The following is a 19,607-nucleotide window of genomic DNA, read 5'->3' as shown; positions in this document are numbered from 1 at the left end:
GCATCCATTGTTTACACTGTAAACATAAAGCAGTAGAGACCATCATGGATAAATCAGGAAATGTCCTCAACTGCAGAGAAGGGCAGTGATTCAGCAGCAGTTCTGTTTCTGCTCTTTGTGAGAGATTAAGTGAAACACAGGGAAACATTCCCAAAAGGATGAGTGTCGGAGTATTTCCTGAAGTGCTTCTTATCCTCCGAGAGCTTCAGTGGAATGAATCCAATAAAACGCAGCCTGTAAAGTGTAAAAGGAAAGACTGAGGGGCTTTTGTTTTGCCATCTGCATGAAAACCAAGCTTCTGATGTCTGCTCTGTCAGTCTGAAGCCACCGTTTGGAGTTCCCGTCATTCTTTTTAAAGCACAGAGCAGCAGCTTCCGATTGGCTGCTCCTCATTAACCTCCTTAGTTTGGAGGCTCTTCCTGCACATGTGTGCTGAGGTAATTAAAGACCTGCTGAACCTGCTTTAATTAAACAGCGTTACTAAAGTCCTCTGTGAGTCAGAGCGCTTCAACGTTTAGAGAATCAGCAGCTGAAGGTCCTGACATTAATCAGCAGAGGTAACTTTCAGCTGAGTCATAACAGGGACAAACAACCAGCGTCTTCATCCAGCTACAATCAACCAATCCTCATCCAACTGAAGCTAAAAGCTGCACTGGTTTGGTTTGTATTTCTCTGATAGGCTGGGCTCTTTACACTACACATGCTTCCCTCACACGATATTATCAGACAACACTGAACAGTTTTTCATTTCTATGCAGATGATACGTTAAACTAAGTTAAACCACAGATGTGTCGTGAACACATAAATGCTTGGATGACCTGTAATTCTCTGCGTCTGAGGTGAGGCTCGTGTACAGACACTCCTTGAACACCGGACTCACCCGAGCTCTGCTCGTAAACAATCATCAAACTGTTTACCGAACAATATCATCTTACAAGATCTGATCTTTAGACGTTGTTCTGGGTTAATCTGTGGCCTGGATGAGTCGCTGATGTTGTCGGCGTACTCTTCTTATCCCTGCCACTCCTGGGGACGTTCATCACTGCTCACTGTGCACCATGTGTGGATGATGGCGCTCACTGTGGTTTGCTGGAGCCTTGGAAAAAGCTTTGTAACTTATACGTGTCAATGACTATGTTTGCCAGTTGTTTCAGCAGCTTCTATTTAAATTACTGAGTGGTTGACAGGTCCTTTGAATACTTAATGCCAGGAAAGCCTGTTGCAGATTCACCTCTTGTGGTCCGGTAGCTGGAAACGTTTGCCTGGTAAATTTGAACTGAGTGGCTGATGCAGTGTCAGAGTGAAAGCAGGGCTGATGTTTAATTATTCTGAAGTCATTATGTTATCAAATCAGCAGTTTGAGTAAAGAACTTGTTGCCAGTTTCAGTGTAAATGAAATTCTAACGCACGTGTTTGTTTAAACTGACGCTGACACACACAGTCGGCATGTTTTTCATACATGAGGCATTAAACATGTTAAATTCTACCTGTGTTTAATCAGGTAGGCAAACTGTGAGCCTCTGCGTTCACACAGACATGTTTGAGTCGTGCTTCTTTGATCCACACTGCTTCACGTTTCTTAGCTCTCAGCGACAGCAGCTTTGTGTCGAGTCAGTGGCATCGTGCTGTTTTTCTTTTGTCCTGTTGTCAGAGCTAATGGCCTCTTTTCATCTTTCTCCTCCTGCCCGTGAACCCGTCACGCCTCCGAACAAACAGCCACGTGGTTTAATTACTGCTGCCATCCTTGTTTGGGATCCACACAGAGGATGTTGGGACAGCTGGAAAATTCTCCTTCATTTCCATCTTTACTCTCACAGGGTTACAGACAACACAGACTGCAAGACAGGGGCCGACGATCATATAACCTCTAAAACGGGAAAACAACGATGCAATGTGAAAGAAATTTTAACATGACTTCACAAACCATTGTTATTAAAGAGCTGCAGCTCATGCAGTTGGTTAGCTGAGAGTCGGTGAATAAAGCAGGCGTATACAAAACTATCTCTATGTTGCACTATTTTATATACACAGGCTGAGGGACCAGTGCATATAGACAGTAACCTCCAATGTTTCTCTTGTCATAATCATTCCCAGTTCAGGTTTTAGTGTTGTACTGGCCTCTGTTCGCCTGGCCTTGTTTTGTGTTGGTGTTTTTTCAGCCAAATAAACGTCTCGCTTTGTGTTAAGATTCAGTTCCGTCTCTCTCTTGCCTGCTTTCTGGGTCCACACCACAAACACACCAATCTCAGCATCCTGCTCTGTCACACCAACCCTCTGCATGTCCTCCTTCACCACATCCATGAATCTCCTCTGAGGTCTTCCTCTTTTCCTCCTCAGCTCCATCTTAAGCATCTTTTGTCCAATATGTCCACTGTCCCTCCTCTGCACATGTCCGAGCCAGCTCAGTCTCAGCCTTGTGTCTCCAAGTCCTCACACTCACCTTTCCATGCTTTCCTCATTGTCAGTATAATGGAGACAAAGTAGACTTGGACAGGATGGAGCTACAGTGTCAGGTGCATGAAGTCCAGTTTCTTTACTATCACTTCAAATATTTGTCATGTTTGCTTTGTGCCATTGTGAGACTTCCTGATGGAATCATGGCTCACACCAGCAGGTGAACAGATTTGATGTTTTAGGATGTAAAAAAATATACAAATATAAACCAGTTTGATAGAAATTATATAAAACACTTGTAAAGCATGGATGAGGCAGAGGATTAAATATTTTTGTGGTTGTACTGTGATAATATACTTATAGATTAATCTATAAAGATCTATGTATTAGTATAACATGAGTCTTTACAGCATATATGCATATTTTACATTCTATAACCAGAACTAATAAAGATAACAGATGAGCACCTGCTTCCTCCGACTCCTTTTTGAACAGGAAATTGTTTTTTATATATTCCATGTAAATTTGATGTCTTCAGTGTGTATTATCACGTGTCACTTATGTTTGAAATAAAGTCCCAGCAGATGGCCCCGCCCCTCCCTGAGCCTGGTTCTGCCAGAGGTTTCTTCCTGTTAAAAGGGACTTTTTCCTTCCCACTGTCGCCAAAGTGCAGCTTATAGGGGGTCATATGATTGTTGGGCTTTTCTCTGTATTATGGTGGAGCTTTTACCTGACAATATAAAGCACCTTGAGGTAACTGTTGTTGTGATTTGGTGCTATATAAATAAAGTTAAATTGAATTAAATGATTTAATTAATTGGTTGAATGAATAAAATATTTTAAATGCATTAAAAAAGTTGCATTGAACACATTAAACAGATTCACTAAAAATACCGAGACACTCGAAGCTTACTGATAAAACTTTATTATAAGTCAGTTTTTCATTGTTTTGCACACAATACTGCATGTTAACACAACACTAAGTCATGTGACTCAACACCTGTCCCCCACCTTTGCTCTTTGATCGACAGCAGAAATCAAAGTGTCTTAAAAAATCTTCCATCGCTAAATGAAACGGTGCCTGTGCAGCAGCTCGAGTTCAACCTTGTGAGAAGGAAACATGTAAAGCACACGGAAGCTGAGCTGTCACTACTTCATATTCCAGCTCGTGTACAACGTGATAATTGTGCACACTTACTAATAAAAACACTTTGATTGTGTAAATATCATTACATTAAAATTCAATTAGAGAGGTGTAGTTTGATTCTTACACAGAAAGCAACACAAGTGCTTTCAGTCACAGTAAAATGTTCAAAAATAAATGATTCATTTCATCATTTTCTAATATTAGATTTAAAGGTTTTCGGTTAAAATTAGCCAAAAAAGTAAAAACTTTAACGTTCACCATCATTATCAGCAGGTTAGCACATCACTGTCAAAAACTAAACTATACACAGTAGCTGCGTTTGGCCTCATTGGTACTTTTAAATGGATTTTCCTGTTATTACTGTGCAACTACCCGCTGTCAGTGCCGAGCTTTGCTTTGTTAGTCCGTGGTATTATATTATTAAATACCTCAGTTATTACCATGTTGTTAATGAGCTGCATGCAGAGAACTGTGAAAACATGCTGAATGAACATATGTGTAAAAATGCAGGTTTAAGTTATCACACACGGCTGTTTGGACACTTCTGATCCCTCTGAAGGATTTCACTAACCAACACCAAGAGGTGTGGCCGTATCTGTGACAGCGTCCTACAAACGTTTGGATGCTTCAGTAATTTGCAATAAACCTAAAAGACAACAAGCTTTTGTCTTCATTTTTTAAAAACATGAAGACAAACGGACAGGTGTTGTGACACAACGTGACCAAAATCTATCACCATAATCTAGAAATTTCTCCAAAGATGCTCCATTTGTGCTTTTCAATCTACTCGCACATCGTCATTTACATGTGAACATGCTTGAGAGTAGAACAGCCCCATCACTGGGCACATTGTAAACATAATTATTACTCATATTATTCACTACCAGGAAACAGAAACCACAAGGACCGCACAGTCCTGCATGGAGATTTGCATGCAAAACAACAGTTCATGCATCTGCCTGACCTGGAGATAAAAACTGTGGAGGATGCAGACGTCTGTGAAGGCAGCGCACTTGTTCCTCTGGCAGAGATCCGAAATGCTTTACTACATACGAACCTTACGAAATTTAGCAAAATCTCAATAAACTCTTATAAAAACAAATGAGGTGGGGGTGGGGTCATACATTCCTTCATCGACTGGTTCCCCGCCCGTCATGCTGTCTGCAGGGAAGCAGCGTTTAATTGGTCAGAGTTGCCCGTTTGTGTGCTTTTCCACTTAAAATGCTCCTGAACGCTACAGTCTGCTCAGCCTGCCGACCCTGCATGCACAGCGGATGCTAAAGGTGCTACGTTTGCAGTTTCCAGTGTGTACGCTGGGATGTGATGAATTCCTTCCTGACCTTCATGCTGTTCTTCCCTTTTGGGAATAACCCAGTTCTCAACCATTTTCCCTTATTTCTGCTGCAGGTCTAAATGAAGTTTCAGGATGTTGTTTCCACCCACAAAACGCCCCAGTTTGAGGAAAGCTCACTTTACTTTGTGAAGAGAATTTAGGATGACTCGCTGAACATCGTTTTTTATGATCAGATAAAGCTAAACGATGAGATCCAGGCTTCGTTACACGTTTTTGTCATCGTCTTTTTGCAATGCTATACGCCAAAAAAAGATAAATCAATGGATACACTGACAAAACTTGCTAAATTAAAGTTTAGTTTGTCGAGCAGTTCCTTTTTAATGCCATGCTGGACTTAAAGTATCCATAATTTCCCTAAGCTCAGCTCCACGGGTCACATCCTGGTCACCTCAAAATCCATTTGTCCACAGGAAATCTCAGTGTTGCAGTGACAGCACCAAAACATTTTCACTAAACAGACACCAAGTTGTTTAATACTAGCAGTTTGCACAACATAGACAGGTCATGCTATCCTCTATATTCATTGGCTGTGACGCCCTCCAATCAAAAAGGTTCTTCACTCCATCGAATAAAAAAAATACGGTGAAATCTGGCCAATCAGCTGTTCAAGGCAGCGTCGCTGGACTACTTTTAAAGCGCTCCCTGGACGTTATGTTCCAATCACTTTCAGTTGTGTGTCTGTGGCGTGTGCTGGGTCTACTGTGCCAAAAAGGTGTTCAGATCATTTCAGGTCCCGGGTGAAATCACAGCTGTGAATGTTACTGCTGTTTGAACAGGACGTCCAGAGAGCGCCACACAGAGATGACCCTGAAGAACAGATTGGCCAATGAAACGAGCCTGTTTGATTCTTTTGATTCCACCTCACACTCCACAAAAGCTCGCTGTGAGTTTTCAGAATCAGAAAGGGTTTTGAGCCTTGAGCAAAAATGCTGATGTGAACAGATCAGGTTTAGTCTTTAAGGAGAATTATAACTTGGATGCCAGGATAGGCAGTGGTAACAAGTATTTATAGCAGAAAGTTTCTCATGACAAGATCCTCCTTCAGTTTCTTTCTCATCCAATGACACGGCCCATTTCCCCCGAAGCATGCTAACTAAAACTGATGTAATCCAAACGGCGTCTCTCTTGTTTTTGTTTTGAACCAAACTAACGTCGAGGTTTTCCCAGCTACAAAACAGGCTTCCATTATGTTGAACTAGCAGGTCAATCCTGACCCCAACAGACCGAAGTTTGCACAAAGCAGTCGACCTGAACAGACCCCGACAGAGAAAGAAGACAACCAGCAGCAGCAGCAGGATGGTGTGCGGTTGGTTATACCGACCGATTAACAACAAAGAGCAGCATTATAATAAGAAGACTGCTCCACGGCTAACGCAGCTAAATAATTAGTAGCTCTGCATCAGACTGAAAGCCGTGTTTCTTCTTATTGCACCCAAAATAAAAGCAGGTCTAAATAAAAACTTTGGCCACGATTTTCATAAAAGTGGAACAAACAGCTGATGCATCTATTCTATTAACTTGTAAACAGCTCCACTTTTCCTTTAACTTCTGCTCCTTTTCCCCTCAGGTAGTGATCGTGATGAAGGATGATAGCATGCACCCTCAGGTAGATGACTGTATCGGTAAAAACGAGACCTGACCTGGTTCAGATTGGTGAAACTTAGACCCAGCACTAAGTCGACTCACGACTTCTACCCCAGAGACTGACGTCGTCTGCTCGGGTCTAAAATAAGCCACGTTGTAATGATAGGACACTGCAGGTAGCACCTTCATCATCCGCATTAACAAAGAACAAAAGACAGTAAACATTTTTCTCAGCCCAGGTTGTGCTGTCCAGCGGCAGCTGTGGCAGTAGGCTCATGGACCAAATGGCCTGGAAGACTGGTACTGGCTGGGCACTTTGGGCTTGATGCCCTTGCTGTTGTAGTAGTCAACCACCTGGTTGGGCACTTCTGCTAGCACACTCTTAGCCAGAGCGGCTGGAGACGCCTGAGGAGGAGAGAGCAGAGCCGTCAGTTAAAACACAGAGTGCAGAGGGAAGAGTTGATCTTTAAATGTTCATAAAACTGCAGCTCAACACCTGCAGACCCCAACAACAGAATAGCTGCCCTTCTCCATCGCTGATAAAGCAGGTGTTTTACCTTGATCCATGGTGCACGTAGCTGATTTTGCTTTTTCTCTAAAACAAAAGTTCAATATTTTGCACACATCTTTTGGAAAATGTAAAATTACTAGTAACACACACTCAGATTAATGGAATAAAAACATAAGCAGCGACCTCGAAGGAAAAACGTAACGGTTCAGTGATTGTACTAAATTTGCTTCACATTCGGTGGCTGTAAGTAGCTGCAGGAACCTGCCGGCTGCCTAGAGCGACCACTTGTGATTGCACGGGTCAGTGATGATGGCTTCCTGTCTCCCAACAGTCACACTGCCTCTCAGACGGATTCACAAAGACTTGCCAATAACTGAAGTCTAATTTATAAAAGATCGCCAAAACATTGCAATTAATCTGAGTCAGTCTGTGATGATGAATCTCTTTGCAAGAGGAGACTCACTCTTTTGGTTGCTGACTGGTTGCTGACTGGTTGCAGACTGGTTGCTGACTGGTTGCTGACTGGTTGCACTCCTGTATATAAGCAAGTTGCTGAGGGATTTCCTTGCAACCACTTTCTGAATCTGTCTGACTCTGTCTTATCGCTCTGTTGCACACAGTTGCAGTAACTTTGGTCGTGCCGTGGTCTCAGTGTTTTCCTCAGTGCGAGAGTGGCGTAAAAGCAGCAGCATAAATAAACCAGACCCTCAAATCCGAGCATGTGCATGTGCTGCAGATGGAATTTAATCTGATGTTCTGTTTTGAGGAAGGTAGAACAACTTAAGACACGGTCTTTAAATTTCATTTCAGCGTCTTCCCCTCGGGAAAAATCCCAGACAGCGGTAATTGTTTGAAGCAGCGTCTGTCGCAGCCTCTCGTCTCTGCCTCGTTCTGCTGCTGTCAAATAAAAATTGCTTCTCTTGGGGTCCAAAGACAGAAACTCTCATTCATCACAGAATAAATGCAGGAGAATGAATCTTCCCAACGAGTCCGAACTGTGAATCTCTCGTACTGTACTGTCACTACACTCAGACTGAAAATTCATTCGAGTGAAATAAAGAATTTTCCACTTGAGACTGGCCGGCAGATTGTCCCCATTTCCCTTCTTATAGGGTGAAAACAGATTTTTTTCAACAACTTCACAGCCTCTCCTCTTGTCCTCCTCTGTTTATTGTTTTCCATCACTTCCCTGTCGTCCGCTGTTATTTTAGGGTCACATGCAATTATATTTAAACACTGCATCTCCCATCAACAAGAGAGTTTTCAAATGAACACACCATCTGGTGCTCTAATTAGAGGTTTGTAACTGCTGAACAACAGAGAAAGTGTTTCTAATAATTTACACAAACATGCTTCATAATAACAAACACAAAAAAGTGAGGTTAAAGGTTTGTAAACATCAGTGAAGATGTGAGAAAAACATAAATATTATCTTATAGGTAAAAATATATGCAATTTAATTTTTATTATAGGGCGACAGCGACGAGTCATTGTTCAGGTCTTCATTTTGACCCACTCTCCTTTACAGCGGCGCTTCAGGTCTTCGGGTCTGCAGCATTATTCATGCACAGCTCTCTGAGCTCTGGACTCTGGACCGTTACAGAGCCTTCGTTCGTTTCTTTCGCCGCTGTGCTCGGGGTCATTGTCCTGTTCATGACCCAGTTTGGGCCGAGCTTTGGCCGTGGGTTCATGGAGACTCAGTGACTGCAAGGGGATGAAACCCTCATTGCTCCATCACCGTGCCAACAGGTGATACAACGTGTTTGTCCTGATATGACGTGTTTGATTTTACCCACACATGCTGCACATGATGAACAAACATCTCCCATTTGTTCCAGAAGTCTCCAGAGGCTTTGCAAACCTGATCCTTGCTGCCGAGTTCCTTTTGGAGAGATGTTTTCTCTTCCAAACAAGCCACACTTGTTCAGTCGTCTTCTAATTGTTCTGTCATGAACTTTGACCTTTAACAGGTGACCTGAGGCCCGTGAAGTCTGAGCATTGCATTGTGCTAACACACCTGAATCCTTCAGAACTGCAAAGTGCCCAAACGTCTACACTTATACAGGCGCTCACAGCTGCTGAGGAGCAGTTAGCCTGATTCCTCTGGAGTTTCCACATGACTCTAAAAACCAACCGGTCACAGATGTAACACGGCAGGAGTTACACGTGTTCACCATAACCAGTTATTATGTGTTAGTTCAACGAGCACGTTCGCTGTGTATGACGTTGCTCTGACACGGTACAGTTTTCGAACACGATGGACTCACGTGTTTGAAGTTGCGGAAGGGGACGAACTGAACGATGTCCCGGAGGACGGGCTCTCCTTTGGGTGAGCGCAGGATCCCGTCATCGCCGTCCAGCATCTGCATGTCGCTGAAGTCGGCGTTCCCGACCCCAACGATGATGATGGACATGGGGAGGTGGGAAGCCTGAACGATGGCCTCCCTCGTGTCGGCCATGTCGGTGATGACGCCGTCTGTCAGGATCAGCAGGATGAAGTATTGCTGGAGGATTGAACATGAAGAGACCCAGTCAGACCAGCTCCTGCGGCCAGAACTATCAGTGTAAATCCAGCAGGTTTTAAAAGAAGCAGTGGCAGCATTTCAAATTATATATATATATACATATGTGTGTGTGTAGTTCGTCTACGTTTCTGTAGAGTGAGGCTTAAAGTGGATGAAGAGAAACCGGTGAAGAAATCCCAGCGGAGTCATTATAGCAGCCTTGTTAGCGGCCGAGCCGGCGTCTCAAAGCCTTTTCTTCCTGTTTCTAATTGCACGATCTTTAAACTGTACTCTGTGAGGAGTGTTTGTCATAAAAGTCTGGTTCATTTTATTATTATTAGGTTTTTATTTGAAGATCAAACAATAACTGAAAGTGTTGAATTGCCAGCCAGCCTGCTCAAATCTGCCCTCTTGGCTGGCAGCCTTCCCCTGAGCTCGGTGTTTTGATGTGGGTAGCTCAGGGTGAAGCTTTGAAGTGTAGTTTCTGGTTGCAGTTAAGGACGCTCTTTCCTCGGCCTTTAAATACAATCATTTTGTCAAAAGTCATCAGCCACGGTTTGTGGTGGTGACGGCACTGGTCCTGACCCGTTTGCCTCGTGTTTCCATGCAGCAGGAACTGTTTTGCACCATTTTTCGAGCAGCATGGCTAATATCTGAGGCAGCGCTGCGTGCTCCCGGGATGATATTCCCGTGGTACCAGTACACAAAGAGACATTGTGCATATTCCTGAGACACAGGTATGAAAAAGGTTTCCTGTCTGAAAACTTTATTGGAACATGAAACTAGATCGCGTCTCACCATGGCCTCTTTGGTGTGCACCTCCTGCGAGGCAGACTTGGCGACTTTCTGGATGATGGGTGCGATGTTGGTGGGGCCGTAGAGCTGCAGCTTTGGTAGGCAGGCCTGGTACGCCTCTACCACACCCTGGATGCCTGACAGGACACAAAAACAATCAGAGACAGTCTGGTTCCGAAAAACTAGAACCAGACAAAGCCAGAGCTGTCTTGGGTTTGGTTACCAGTTGTTCTTGACAGTAAATCTCGTCTCTACCTGAAGATTCTCAGTCATAGAACGAGCATTTCTACCTGTAGATCCACAGCTGTGCACACCTCTTCATTCAGGGTTTTAATCAAACTTTTGCCTTCTTATAAAGCAGAAATCACCAGCTTTGAATCAGAACAAGCTGCCGTTTGTTCTATTAACAGGTGAAAAAGGCTGTTGTTGGAAAAAGTCTCTGTTTGTTTGTCCAGTTTTGGGGGATTCAGAGCTTTTAACTGTGGATGATTCGTGCGTGATGCTGATAATATAACACGTTGGGAGCATGATTGCTCTTTTCCTGATAAAGCCGACAGTGGACGGTGTTCCCTGTACCTTTAGTGGTTTTCCCTCGAGTAGCAGCTCACTAATCACATCCACACCCAGTAATTTTGTTCAGTGAGCAGGCAGGAAGCCGCTTGGTCCACGAAGAGCTTCAGGTTTCTGCGCCCGTGTGATGCACCTGTACACTGGATCGCTGTTAACCATGCTAGCTAGCGTTAGCTGCACCTTCGTGGTCACTTGATCACATGTGAAGTTATTTTAGAGCTTCAAAAATTTCTTCTACTTTATTTGGGCTACAGAAACCAGTAGTGACATCATGGTTCCTGTTACATCATTTATATACAGTCCGCGATCTTAAAGGTGTGCTTTAAATATTAATTTTTGGGCAGTTTTGTCTTTTATTACCTTTGTATAAAGATTCACTTCTGTATCTTTATATTTGTGCTTTTATGTGTTTCATTTTTTTATCATTATTATTAAATTTACTGATGATTCATGTTTGTAGTTTGTTTCTTGCTCCGCCTCTCTCTGCGTTAGTGTCGCTGTTGCTCTGGACTTGCTCTGCCAGCCTCGTGTTTTTGGCGATGCGTCCCTGACGAAGCATCGCTGTCGTGCCCGAAGCTCGTTCGTTACACCCCACGCTTTGGTCCGAGCTCCTTTCATCCCTCGCCTTTTTACCCGAGCTTTCATCTGCTGTAAGTGATTACACTTCAGTCTGTATTTATCACAGTCTGACGGTCTCAGGTCATCTCGGTGATAGAAATCCATCACGTTTATTCTGTGAGACGAACTGTCAGCTTTATATTTAAACCTGTCAGTGATTTTATTCAAACTGAGTCTTTTCGACTTTTGGAAGAACACAAAAACGACACTTTTCTAATTGAATAGAAAGTCTGCGTGTGTTAACTATATTTGGCCTAACTTCATACACTGGGGGGCGCTGCAGAGAGAGGAACCGGTAAACCAGCTGCTCATTAACTACATAACTTATGTTTATACATTTAATGTTATGAGTGTCTCCTTCTGTTTCGCCTTGGACGTATGAGGTCTGTGAGGCTCCACGGTCCGTCTCTCCGGGTCCTTTCAGAGGCATCCCAGCATGCCCGGAGGCAACGCTGTGATTTACTGTCTGAAGGTCATCAGGAAGACGCACTCAGACTTAATTAAGAGCGTCGGGGTTGAAGTGTCTCTGAGCTGATCGATGACCTTTAGCAGCCAAGAGTGCGAGAGGCCTTTATCTAAACACTGTCTGCCTGTCTCCCCTCAAAACCAGGAGGAAACAGTTGTGAGGTCAGAGCAGCAACTCCAGCTGTCAACATCTGTATGTCTGCCTAAAGCAACAGCTCCGATAAAATGACTCTGCCTTATTTTCACTTTTCCATTTAAGAAGAAAGTCAAAATGTAACACTTGTCAATGTTTTAGCTGTCGGGAAGTTTTCTTTTTTGTTTCTTCTCTGCCGCGGCCGCCATCTTCGTGCTAAAACTGGTTCCTGATTGGCCCGAAGCTGTCGGGTTTCCTGCATCTCACCTACGAGGCGCCACAGGCCCAGACCACCAGCTTCTTTCACTGTGAGTGACGGCTCCACTCTGAGCCCCGCCCACGTGACTCAACTCCTCCCCCGTCCCTATGGGAGAGTCAAGACCCCCTGCAGAGGATACTCAGTTACACCAAGGCCTCTTTGTTTCAGTCACTACGTAGAGATCGAGGAAAATATCTGTAATGTGCAGCTTTAGATTTATTTATACTGCATTTCAAAGACACTGAGGAGTTGATTCAGACTGCCAGTGTTAGTACACACAGTCACAGAGGTACACACTGCTGAACCATTATTTTACACTTTAATCAGGAACGAGCACAGAAAATGTCTCTGACGTCTTTTGATTTTTTTCTGATTTTAAATTCACAAATGAATATTTCAAACATTTAGATGAGGTCAGATATCAGCTGTGAATCCTCTGAGTTCTAGTTTAGAGGTTTAATTCACAAATGCCTGTTGGCCTGTTTGAGTATTCGCAGCCTTCGGGCAAATATTCTTTCACTCATTGAATATTGATCAAGTCTCACGGTGTCTGAAATTGATGTCGCTTGATGTTAACAGCCTGGGTTATCCAATCAAAAGAGCCAGAGTATTAACAAACATTTACAAAGAAAATAAGGATGTAATCTTTCTGCAGGAAACCCATTTGTCACCACAAGAGAACGAAAAATTAAAGAAACATGGATGTAGAAAAACATATTATAGCTCCCATATCAACAGCCATAAAAGAGGCGTGGCCATTCTTATGGCGAACAATTTGTCATTCGAACTCTTTGAAGAAATAAAAGATAAAGAAGGACGGTGCATCATTGTGAAGGGCAAAGCTTTAAATAGTATCTTGACTCTTGTCTGCACCAAATAGTCCCAAATCATTCTTTAAAGACCTTTTTGACCCAATCTCAGTGGAGGCAGAGGGTATGTGTATTTGTGCAGGAGACTTCAACGTAATATTGAATTATTGTTTGGACACAACTAGTCAAACTAGATGCAAAACACATATAAGCAGACACTTAGACTTGACACTTGAGGAAACGAGACTGGTGGATGTCTGGAGATTGCTGCACCCTTCACAAAGGGACTACACACACTACTCAATTCCACACTCAGTGCACACTCGGACTGATTATTTCTTAATGCAAAAGGAAGAATGTCACAGAGTGTTCGACTGTAGAATCGAGGTAGCGGATGTCTCAGATCATAACGCGATTTTTCTGACAATTCAGCTAGACTCACTTCCAAGGAACAAAGGAGCCTTAATGTAGGGCTTCTGAATAATGAATCTATTACATATGATATTAAACAAGAAATAGATGCAATCATTAAAGAGAATGACAACGGAGAAGTGAACCCTCTAATTCTTTGGGATTCAATGAAAGCTGTTCTGTGGGGAAGCTTGACAGCAAAAGCTTCTTTTGTTAAAAAAAAAAGAATTGAAAAATATAATCAGCTGACGAAAAATTTAAAAGAGCTGGAACAAACCTTCAGGACTAAAAGGGACCCCATAACACAGAGACAAAGCTTAGAGGTCTAAATACAAATAGAAAATATTGAATCAGGAAGCGGAAAGAAAGGCAAGATATTTGAAACTAAATTATTACGACCTAGGCCCTAAATCTGCCAAATTATTCGCTCGCAGACTGCGAAAGCAGCAGATAGATACAGCAATACACCAAATTAGAAACCCTATAACTCAAGAGTTGGAAGCTAAACCGGAAGAAATAGAAAACATTTTCAACAATTACTACCAAAATCTCTATATGCAAGAAGGAAATGTAGATGTACAATCAATTAAAAAAAATTGTTTGTACTCACTAGACCTACCTGCCATTGGAAAAACCAAAACGAAGTACTTACTAAGGAAATCACAGTAGAAGAACTGAATAAGGCAATCAGTAGACCGAAAGCCAACAAAACCCCAGGCAGTGACGGGTTCCCCGCAGAATGGTATAAGGTATTTAAGCTCAACCCTATCCTGCTGAGAACTCTGAATTGGATAATAAAGAACGGCCCGATACCCCCGTCGTGGAAAGATGCTATCCTGTCTTTGATCCCCAAGGAAGGAAAGGATAGAGATAACTGTGCAAATTACAGACCGATATCGATCCTACATGTAGACTACAAATTGTATACTTCAATTATAGCTAAACTAATCAAACTGTTCATTAATGATATAATTGAGGACGACGAATGTGGATTCATTCCAGGGAGGCAAACACAGGACAATATCAGGAGGACATTACACATACTTCACAAAATTGATAGTAATAAATGGGATGCAGCTCTTATTAGTCCGGACGCCGAAAAGGCTTTCGACAGGGTTGGGTGGGGATTCTTGTATCAGACCTTAGAAAGATTTGGTTTCACTCAAGACTCAATAAAATTTATATATTAATATAAAAGGGATCTTTATAGGAAAAAGGGAACTTAAAATAGGATTATTTGCAGAGAATGTAATATTTGAATTGGAAAACCAGGATTTTTTTCGATATCTACAACTTCGAGATTATTACAATAAAGAGATAGCTGAGGCTGAGATGATTAACCCTCTAATTGAAACAATGTGCGACTCCTACCAGCAGAAAACTACTAAACTAGCATCCAAATTATACTCCAATTTGATGACGAATCAAAGATTCACCTCTTTATATGTAAAGACAAAATGGGAACAGGAACTAAAACTATCAATCACAGATGAAACATGGTGCCAGTTATGTGGTTCACTTCAAACGTCCACAAATTCCCTACAGTGGCGGGAATTTAATTGGAAATGCCTTATTGGGTTTTTTATCACTCCTCACATTAGGAGTAAGCAGGTGGGCACACAGCAGCCTTGTTGGAGAAACTGTGGTGAATTGGCAGCTAACCACTCCCATATCTTCTGGTCTTGCTCTAAAATTAACCCATTCTGGACAACAGTTAATGATACCTTACAAAAAGTCTTTGGTTACAAGGTCCCTGAGAACTGTACTGCTTTGTTTTGAGGAAATATTGATGATAGAGTTAAAAGAGAGGACTTATATTTAACTAAGATTCTTCTTACAGCAGCAAGAAAAGCCATTACCAGGCTGTGGCTTAAGCCTTTAAGACCGACCATAGAACCAAGTCCGCCAGAGCTTATAGTATATTTTTACATGCTGTGGAGACATTTTTGGGAGCATTTCAAGTTGATATACATCAATACAACCATTATAGCCCAAATTTAAATAATATGTCTGCATTAAGTGCATAGTAATTACATAAATTGCAAAAAAGTGCAATAAACTACAAAAAAATTAAATCGTTTTTGTTTTTTAACATATTTCTAGTTAGAGAAATTTAAGAGGCTTATCCCTCAAAACTGTAAATACAAAAAAGTTGCACAAAATAGTTTCCCACCACAGGAAATTTATTTTACGTGTCTTCATAGTTTTATTTTTGAAATACCTTTGACCGAGGTCAAGCTGATGGCATAAGATGTAAGTACAACTCCTCCGGTTTCATATGCAAAAAAAATGATTGCGCTAGCTTACAGGGTTGCAGAGCTACAGGATTTAAAACTAGTTACGCAAAACGGAGCGTGCTGCTCTGACTGGTTTTAAAGGGTTAACCTCCGTGAAGAAGAAGAAGACGACACGTTTGCAAATACTGAATCTGGATGTAATACTTCCCTCCTAGTCTTTTGTGTGGACGACTCTCCTACGTGGCTTCTGTGATCACCTCATCACTTTAAGGCAAAATAAAAAATAAAACACTTCCCAGTTTAGGAAATCAAACCGAGCCTACAGGAAACATCAGCGGCGCGGTGAACGGTTCTTCCTGATTCGCTGTCACCATCAAACTCATTCTCACTTCAAACAGCTTCTGAAGCTCGCTGTCAAATATTTGAGTGGTTTTTCTGCCTGTTTTTAATTTTCAACGACAGGAAATCAAAGAACCTACCTGCACACTCCGGGTTCTCCTCATTAAAATTCACTGCGAAGTCGTGGGAGACCTGGAGCAGAGAGGGGGAGGGAGGGGGAGGGAGGGGGAACAGGAAGTCTGTTTGTTCTCTGCATCAAAAAAAACAACCTGCAGAAAGAAAACTCACAATAAAACTCTTCACCTTCATCCGTCTTCATCGCTTCCTGCTCTTCTTCTTCTTGAAATCGAAGCTGAGTAGTTACCTGCCCCCTCCCCCTCCCTCCCCCCGCCTCACAGCACACTCACAGGACAGGTGAGTTTCTAGTCTAACTGACAGGCGAGGGAGCGCTGAGAAAGATTAAAGCTGTAAGCTTTGTAAAGCAAACTGAAGCCACAGAGGAGCTGCAGTTCCAGCACTCGCTGTTTTTACACTACAGCGTTCAGAGGAAGTGGGCGTGGTCTGCACAGCGCGCTCGTTCCTGCCCTAACCTGCACCAGGTTAGGGCAGCAGGGAGCTGCTTTATCCAGATACGAGCTGAACGTAGACAGGAGTTCACAGAGTTAATATTCTTCCTGTGTGAGACACACTCGTCAGACGTGTGATCAAATATTTTGAGGAATCAGTTTCTGAAAATCAAAGACTGATTTAAATGATTTCACTTTGGCTGCTTGAGGGATCTCCTCGAGCACCTGCAGACTGATTCCAGCTCGGCTGCTAATGTCTGGCTGTTCTCTGAAGTCCCAGTGAACCCCTGTGTATTTGTGTATGTGTGCTGACAGGGATGTGCGTCTCCTCCCAGGATCAAACTTCCACTGTGTACGCCTCCACACTCAGGAAAAAGTTCCTGATCACATTAGACATTAGACTTCCTATTGTTGATTAATGTAACGCTGCGTAAGCTGAAGGCTGTTTAATATTCTTGACTAATCTTGTTCCGGCTGCGTGCCGCGCTATATTTTCAGGGCGCCGACTCGGACTCTGAATGGAGCTAATCAGGACTTTGAAAGCTGATTTGAATGCAGCGTCAGACCGCCAACCAAAGGCTGCTGCACAGGAAAGGAAGCATTCAGCCGGCAGCACCCCGGGGAGGTGACGAGGGCAGGGAGGTGGGAAGGTAATCACAGGGTCAGCCTCAGCCTCTGCAGACAGAGTGCATGCTGGGAACGCCGACGAGCCGGGCTGTTAAATTACCTTGTAGTCTGGAGGGATCCGAGCTCCGAAGCCGAACGCCGGGAACATTTTGTCACTGAAAGGAAAAAAGACAAAAAAGTAAAGGTGAAGAAGGAAAAGAGACACTGGAGGAGCTTTCTGATTGGATACTTGAACACAAAGCAAAAGAAATGTCTGCTGATTGGCTGAGAAGTGATTACTTCCTTACATCACTGTGATGTTAGGAATCTCTGTCCAGTTCATCTAAAATTCAATTAAATACATTCTGTGAGTTAGACCAGCGGTCCCCAACCCCCGGGCCTCGGACCGGTACCGGTCCGTGAGTCGTTTGGTACCGGGCCGCGAGAGTTGAGGCTCAGGTGTGAAATGTTTGGTTTTCAGGGTTTTTATCGGTTTTCAGGTTATTTTGTTATCGTTTTTATCGTTAACTCGCTTTTCCTGGGTCTTTTCACGTCTGTTATGAATAAATCTTCTTTTTTTCGGTACCAGTACTAGTTTTATTTTCTTGTATTTATCCGCGACACCTTAAAGGCCGGTCCGTTAAAATATTGTCGGGCATAAACCGGTCCGTGGCGCGAAAAAGGTTGGAGACCGCTGAGCTAGATGTTTGACCTGTTGCTAGCTTAGTACGAGGACTGAAGTGTAGAAGACCGCTAACTCGAAACTGACTTTACTCCTTTGCAGCTTCTTGGACTCTGTAAGAGTAGCTTTGTGTGATTCATAGTTAACAGTAATCGTGTTAGTCGGCCTGGTGATGTGTGCTAGTGCAGCTAAGTACACAGCAGCCATATTATTGGTCAGATGATGTCATTCAAAAGGCTCAGATCTCCAGTTCAGGTGAAGCTAGCAGACAGCTAGCGGCTACAGCCGCCTGTCAGTCAAAGAGGCCACGCCCACGTTGGGAGTGTAACCAGGCAGGATAATAATAAATATTAATAATGTATACTATGTTGACCTGTGGGGAACTTCCTCTCTGCATTTGCCCCACTCACTCAGTGAAGCAGTGGGCAGCCACTGGGCGCCCGGGAGCAGTGAGCAGGGACGGTACCTCGCTCAGGGGTACCTCAGGGTAGCCGTTCAGTGGATTCGGCCACTCTACCTACTGAGCTATCGCTGCTCATAAGTGATGTTTCTTTAATCTTGTGAGTACATGAACACAGTAATGAATGGAGCTTTGTGATTGGCTGCTGAGTTGAAGTGACCTGTCGTAGTCCTGGCAGATTTCTCCCACGGCCACCAGAGCCTTCAGGTACTCGTTGGGCTGGTACGGGTGGATGTAGTGCAGGGAGCAGCTGTTCCGAGGGTCTCCATTGGATGCTGTGAAGTCGATGGCGACCTGCAGAGACAGCAGCCAATCAGGGATCAGAACCAGTCAGAGTCCCTTAGAGAAGCCACACAAGAGCAGGAGGGAATGATGTGACTGTATGTTTGTTGGTGCCATTACAGAGACAGATTTTTATCCTCATTTATGATTGTAAAGAAGCAGGCATGTCTAGATTTAATTGATTTTTATTGGTTATTTGGCTGAAATGAGCCTTTGAGGGTTCAAAGGTCGTGTCCACCGGAACCTAAGGCACGGACCATCTTTCTTCATTTATGGTTTTTGTTCATTTTGGGCCTCAAACTGATCCGTGTGAAGAAAATAAGGATGGTGCTGAGGACGTGAGCGAAGCTTTTAGTTACATTTCCTCTAAATCGAAGATATTTATTTTTATTGTTTTCATTTCTTTTTAGTTTTTGCTGTGTGTGCAGTGTTTTGTTGCTTTTATTGGTTTCATTTTGTGCGCTTGCTCACTTTTGATTGTTTTCTCATTGTTTGTGGGGCCTTTGAGTGCTCTGTGAAGCAGTTTGGTGCCTCCGGGTGAAATGTGCTGTATAAATGCATCGGCTTCACGGCAGCAGCAGCTCAGCTGAAGAAGAAGAAAAGCAGTTATGTTCAGAGAGCCGCAGAAAGAGCTCCGAGACGTCAGAAGGTCTGAATCATTGATGAGTCGATGACGACGGCTGCGGACGCTCGTGGATTACTGAATGAGCTTTGCGGGCGATAAACGACCACAACCAGACGCAAAATGGCTCGACTGCAAAAACACGCTGCAGACCTGAAGTCAGGCGTAGAGATACAAGCACACGTGTGCTTAAAACCAGCAAATATGACTTTACTGTTTAACATGCAAGAGTAAGTCATGCTGTCAACTCAACTCAAA

At 43.2% G+C, this 19,607-nt stretch overlaps 1 protein-coding gene across 1 annotated transcript in view; it reads right to left on the bottom strand.

The window, feature by feature from the left end:
• Nucleotides 1–3,304: 3,304 nt before the first annotated feature.
• cpne4a (copine IVa) overlaps nt 3,305–19,607 on the bottom strand; it is a 94,111-nt gene continuing 77,808 nt past the window's right edge. Inside the window, exons 11-16 of the mRNA XM_085472461.1 lie at nt 18,606–18,739; nt 17,425–17,479; nt 16,272–16,323; nt 10,294–10,427; nt 9,259–9,495; nt 3,305–6,885 (exon numbers count right to left, since the gene is read on the bottom strand). Coding sequence (XP_085328587.1) covers nt 6,754–6,885; nt 9,259–9,495; nt 10,294–10,427; nt 16,272–16,323; nt 17,425–17,479; nt 18,606–18,739 — 744 coding nt within the window. The 3' untranslated portion in view covers nt 3,305–6,753. The remainder of the gene's footprint in view (nt 6,886–9,258; nt 9,496–10,293; nt 10,428–16,271; nt 16,324–17,424; nt 17,480–18,605; nt 18,740–19,607) is intronic.

This window comes from Copadichromis virginalis, linkage group LG11 (assembly GCF_057382275.1).
Source record: "Copadichromis virginalis isolate Kocher_CV1m ecotype Utaka linkage group LG11, C_Virginalis_male_GT1.1, whole genome shotgun sequence".
NCBI lineage: Eukaryota > Metazoa > Chordata > Actinopteri > Cichliformes > Cichlidae > Copadichromis > Copadichromis virginalis.
Note: the sequence above shows the minus strand (reverse complement) of the source record. Positions and strands in the feature narration are given on the sequence as shown.